Source organism: Salvelinus sp. IW2-2015, linkage group LG4p, assembly GCF_002910315.2.
Source record: "Salvelinus sp. IW2-2015 linkage group LG4p, ASM291031v2, whole genome shotgun sequence".
NCBI lineage: Eukaryota > Metazoa > Chordata > Actinopteri > Salmoniformes > Salmonidae > Salvelinus > Salvelinus sp. IW2-2015.
Window position 1 is genome coordinate 1,384,662 of NC_036841.1, and position 5,662 is coordinate 1,390,323.

At 43.4% G+C, this 5,662-nt stretch overlaps 1 protein-coding gene across 1 annotated transcript in view; it reads left to right on the forward strand.

Annotated features, from left to right (window-relative positions):
- The first annotated feature begins 401 nt into the window (after nucleotides 1–401).
- The window catches only part of LOC111956653 (neural cell adhesion molecule 1), a 30,903-nt gene continuing 25,642 nt past the window's right edge, over nucleotides 402–5,662 (forward strand). The window contains exons 1-4 of the mRNA XM_070436702.1: nucleotides 402–509; nucleotides 4,325–4,577; nucleotides 5,374–5,517; nucleotides 5,594–5,639. Of these exons, the coding sequence (XP_070292803.1) occupies nucleotides 402–509; nucleotides 4,325–4,577; nucleotides 5,374–5,517; nucleotides 5,594–5,639 (551 nt within the window). The remainder of the gene's footprint in view (nucleotides 510–4,324; nucleotides 4,578–5,373; nucleotides 5,518–5,593; nucleotides 5,640–5,662) is intronic.

Consider the following 5,662-nt stretch of genomic DNA (forward strand, 5'->3'; position numbering starts at 1 on the left):
ATTCTATCTTTTGGGAGGGGCAGAAAACAGTTTTCAACCAGCGATTGAGTTGTGAGACTCTGCTGTAGAGCTCATCACTCCCCCTAACTGGGAGGGGGCCAGAGACAATTACTCGATGCCGACACATCTTTCTACTTGATTTACACGCTGAAGCTATGTTGCGCTTGGTGACCTCTGACTGTTTCATCCTAACATCGTTGGTGCCGACGTGGATAACAATATCCCTGTACTCTCTACACTCACCAGTTTTAYCTTTAGCCAGCACCATCTTCAGATTAGCCTTATTGTCGGTAGCCCTGCCCCCTAGTAAACAGTGTATGATCGCTGGATGATTTGTTTTAAGTCTAATACTGCGGGTAATGGAGTCGCCAATGACTAGAGTTTTCAATTTGTCAGAGCTAATGGTGGGAGGCTTCGGCGTCTCAGACCCTGTAACGGGAGGAGTAGAGACCAGAGAAGGCTCGGACTCTGATTCGCTGCTTAATGGGGAGAACCGGTTGAAAGTTTCTGTCGGCTGAATGAGCGACACCGGTTGAGCATTCCTACAGCATTACCCTCCAGAAGCAATGAGAAAGTTGTCCGGCTGCGGGGACTGTTTGAGGGGATTTATACTACTATCTGTACTTACTGGTGGCACAGACGCTGTTTCATCCTTTCCTACACTGAAGTTACCCTTGCCTAACGATTGCGTCTGAAGCTGGGCTTGTAGCACAGCTATCCTCGCCGTAAGGCGATCGTTCTCCTGTATATTATGAGTACAGCGACTGCAATTAGATGGCATCATGTTAATGTTACTACTTAGCTTCGGCTGTTGGAGGTCCTGACGAACCATGTCCAGATAAACTGTCCGGAGTGAAAAAGATGAATGAAAAAAAGGTTGAGTGAGGGAAAAAAACAAAATATAAACGGTAATTAAAAAGTAAAAACCGTAAAGTTGTCAGGTAGCAAAGTAAGGTTAGCAACACAACGCACAGCAGCACGTAAACAAGTCTGCAAGACACAAATTTTGATGCGTCTTAAGTTTTTCTTCCAAGGGTGAGAATTACCCATGGGATTCATCATACTGAAAGCTGCGTTATAAGTAGGGTGTTTTCCCCATAGAATTGATATGAAGTTGATTGGCACAAGGTTCTTCCAAGGCTAGGCTACACAGTTTGTGTAACCAGTTTGCTTTTATGCCGCTCGTTGTCTTAACGATTCCAGGATACTTTGTGATAACTAGCCCAATCTGATGATGTATGGTTCTTCGCTATCTGGAGGTCTATAAATCTGATATCAGAGCTGAGTTGACAGTGTTACAAATTAGAAGTGCCATTTCCAGAATGTTATTTCTCTGGGTTGATGAATTTGGCTTATATGTTTGGTAGATAACATCTCACATCAATCACCTCTGATGCAATCAGATATTTTATAGGAAATGTCCAACAAATACAGATTGATATCCAGGCTATCACATCCGGTCGTGATTGGGAGTCCCATAGGGCGGCGCACAATTGGCCCAGCGTCGTCCAGGTTTGGCCGGGGTAGGCCGTTATTGTAAATAATAATTTGTTCTTAACTGACTTGCTTAGTTAAATAAAGGTACAKAATTATAAAATATGCTGCAGTCCTTCAGTAAGGGGTTTGCCCATTCTTCTCAGCACATTACTATCACTAGGGAGATGGTTGATCTGTATTCCCTTGTCTTTAAAGCCTTGTTCACACTACAGGCCTTAATGCTCAAATCAGTTTTGTTTTTCAAATCTGTTCTGGTATTCTGACTGTTCAAACAGCAAGTTACAAGTGACTGAATCGGATGTATGTGTTCAGACTGACATGGCTACGCTAGTTGACATAGTAGTGGCGAGTTTGTGTGCACTCAGAAGTTGTAGTGTAGCATCTAGCAAGCTAAGGTGACAACAATGCCTGCCATGGAAGTCTCCCTGTTGCTTTGAATGTTCAAAATCGTAGTGAAAGAACATTTTTAAAGCCTCAAACGATAAGATGATCCAACTTTCAAAACGAGTCGGTTTTGGCTAGCCACAGCAGTCAACTAGCTAACTAGGTAGCTGTTTAGCCTGCTAGCACATTCCCTCATTGTTTGTAAACAATTAACAAGCTAGTTAGCTACCACATGTTCTTGTCAAACTGTCAACAGTGTAGCTACAAAGCAACAAGATATACCAAATAACAGTCTAGATATCACTTAAGGGCAGATAAATCAGATATGACCGTTCAGACACAGGTCACATGGCCAGGAATCTGATTTCAAACCTAGGAAGGTGGTTTGAAATGTGGTTTGAAACATCTGATTCCATGTGCTTTTTGCCTGTTTAGACTGCAGGAAAAATATGAGATTCTAATAGGATATGCAAAGAAAATGGATTTGAGTCACTTCAAACTACCTGTGTGAACAAGGCTTTACTCTGCAGGTGTCAGCCAAGTGCATAGTCTTACTGTGGTCTTACCATTCAATAAAATAAAGTCTCAATCGATCTGCCAGAGGTGCTTCTCTGAGGCCTGAGCCATGGCTTGGAATAGATTTCTGTGTTGTGATTGAAACGATTGATTTTTTTTCTCCGCCTTGGCTGCTCCACTGTCAATAAGAGCAGTAGAACCTTACCTACCTACCTGCATGCTGAGATGTAGGCTACTGTATCACCTCAGGCATGGACGAAGTACTTTCTCTCTGCAGCCAGTTCTCTCTTTGCTGTGTTTTGTTTACCATTTCATATGTTTTCTACTGGTTCATCCGAGCATGGTGTACAGTAGGATGTTGCTGCTGTAGAGGCGTCCAGGCCAGCGTCCCAAATGCCACCCTATTCCCTATATAGTGCACTACTTTTGACCAGAGCTACGAGCCCTGGTCAAAAGGTGCTATCTAGAACCTAAAAGGGTTCTTCGGGTGTTCCCATAGGAGAACCCTTTTTGGTTACAGGTAGAACCCTTTTCGTTTCCATTTAGAGAACCCTTTCCGCAGAGTGTTCTAAATGGAACCTAAAAGGGTTGAATCTGGAACCAAAAATGGTTATTCTATGAGGACAACCTGTCACGATCGCTGTCGTSGTGGAAATGACCGGACCAAGGTGCAGCATGGTGAGCGTACATTTCTTTTATTGATAAATGTCGCCAACAAAACAAAGAACAAGGAAACGACCGTGAAGCTTACTTAGGCAATAATGCCACTAACAAAGACAACTACCCACAAATACCAAAAGGAAAAAAGGCTGCCTAAGTATGATTCTCAATCAGAGACAACGATAGACAGCTGTCCCTGATTGAGAACCATACCCGGCCAAAACATAGAAACAAAGAACATAGAGTTTCCCACCCGAGTCACACCCTGACCAACCAAACATAGAGAATAAAAAGATCTCTACGGTCAGGGCGTGACACAACCGAAGAACCCTTTTGGAACCCTTTTTCTAAGAATCTAGTGCTCTATATAGGGAATAGGGTGCCATTTGGAACTTACCCCAGGTGAACCAGAGAAGTAGCCTATGTTCATGTGATTGCAGTAATAAAGCCAACTAACTTCCTAGTGTGTTTGCCATGAAAAGCTGTGGCAGAACTGGTGGTTTCCATAATGACAGGCTGCTGTGCTAGCAGAGAGGATAAAGACACTACTGCTAAGGAGTGAATGAAGAACACTGAGAGACACAGGCACAGTGCCTGAATTATACATTTTAAGCAGCACTGCAGACATAAGCTTTAATATCATATGTCATTAATGAAATGTTCTCTCTACACACACACACAAACACACACACCCACACACACACACACACACCACACACACACACACACACACACACACACACACACACACACACACACACCACAACACACACACCACACACCGACACACACACACAAACAACGAAAACATTGCTTCCAAGTACTCCTCTGTCTAATTGTCCCTATTTTGTTTCTCTCTCAGTTTGTCTGGGAAAGTGGAGATCACCCGCACCCAGGGAGAGATAGTGTCGGAGAGTCCAAGTTGCTTTCTGTGTGAAAGTAACTTGCCCCCTTATCATTATTCTAATAGTAGCTACTGTCTTCTTGGAATTGGTTTGCTCCCATTGTGCAGTACTGATTTATACCCTGTGCACCTTTTGTGTCCTGTCGTGATATGCTGTGTGTAGACCACAGTTGTACCAGGCCACTAGACGGAACAGGTAGCTGTAACCTTCTCTACGGATAAGAGAGTACTATTTCCTAATAAGGTTGTATAGGTTGTTTCCCTAGGTTGATAGCCGCCTTCTTTTTTTTGGCTCCTTTTTTGTCTCATTTAGTAGATTCAAACTTGTGATAGCTACATGTTTAATCGTAATGATTTAGTTAGATACAAAAACAAACACATGTAACCGTCTCTTGTCTCTGTGCAGTTGTTGGGGTAGCAAAGGAGATTGACTGGTATTCGCCGAGCGGGGAGAAGATAGAGCCCAACAAACCAGAGATCACCGTAACCCGAAACGACGAGTCCTCGTCCACCCTCACGCTCTACAAGGCCGGGGTGGACAGTGCTGGYACCTACAAGTGTCTGGCCACCAACGGAGACCAGTCAGCAGAAGCCACCGTCAACGTCAAGTTCTACCGTAAGCTGCTTCTCCTTCTTCATTCTCTAGGGATGTGTCCAAAAGGGCAACCTAATCCCTCCCTATAAGGTTCACTACTTTTGACAAGTGCCTATTCCCTATATAGTGCACTACTTTTGACCAGAGTCCCATTGGCCCTGGTCTAAAGTAGTGTACTATTAATAGGGAATAGGGTGCCATTTGGTACACAGGCTGTCCCTTTCAAAACCAGTGTGTTTGCATTATGACATAGTATAAAAACTCAGGGGGATGTCCTGGTCACAGAGCGTTAAATTGTTATATTAAGAACCCTAAGCTGAAATGTTCTTAACCTTCAGTATAGTTATGAAGGAAACGCTCTAACTTTATATTGAGGGCTTGTGGGAAAAATATCTTTATTTTCTGTTTTTCAGCTGGAGATGGATTTTTCCATCAGTCAATAAACCCCTCCAAAGAGCATTAAAACAAGACCTAATGAACCTGTCTGTTGTGCATGTCTTCTGACTAATGGTTTCTATAGCTAAACACTGCCAAGCATCAGCAGTCCATCATATAAACCCTTTATGGTTTCCCACTAGGCACAACATGTTCATGTGATCAGAATAAAGGCAGTTAAGAGGCTGAGGTGTAGGGGAAAACAGTTAAATGAACCCATTGCTACGTCTCAAATAGCACCCTATTCTCTATGTAGTGCACCCTATGGGCCCTGGTCAAAACTAGTACACCATGTAGGGAATAGGGTGCCATTTGAGACACAGGCATTATGTTCTTCATGGTTTTAAATGGTTGACTAACATTCTTGTATTTTGTCTTGTAGAAAGGATCATCTTCAAGAACGCSCCCTCCCCCCAYGAGTTCAATGAAGGGGACAACGCCAACATCATCTGTGACGTCATCAGCTCCCCTCCCCCCACCATCATCTGGAAACACAAAGGAGCGAAGATTCAGATGGAGAAGGATGGTGAGATAGATGCCATTTAGCCTGGAGTAGGGTTGCACAATTCTAGTAACTTTCCCCAGATGCCCATGTTTTCCAGAAATCCCATTTGAAGGAATCAGGATTCCCTGCTTTGTGGAAAACCTGTGAATTTCGGTAAAGTTATCAG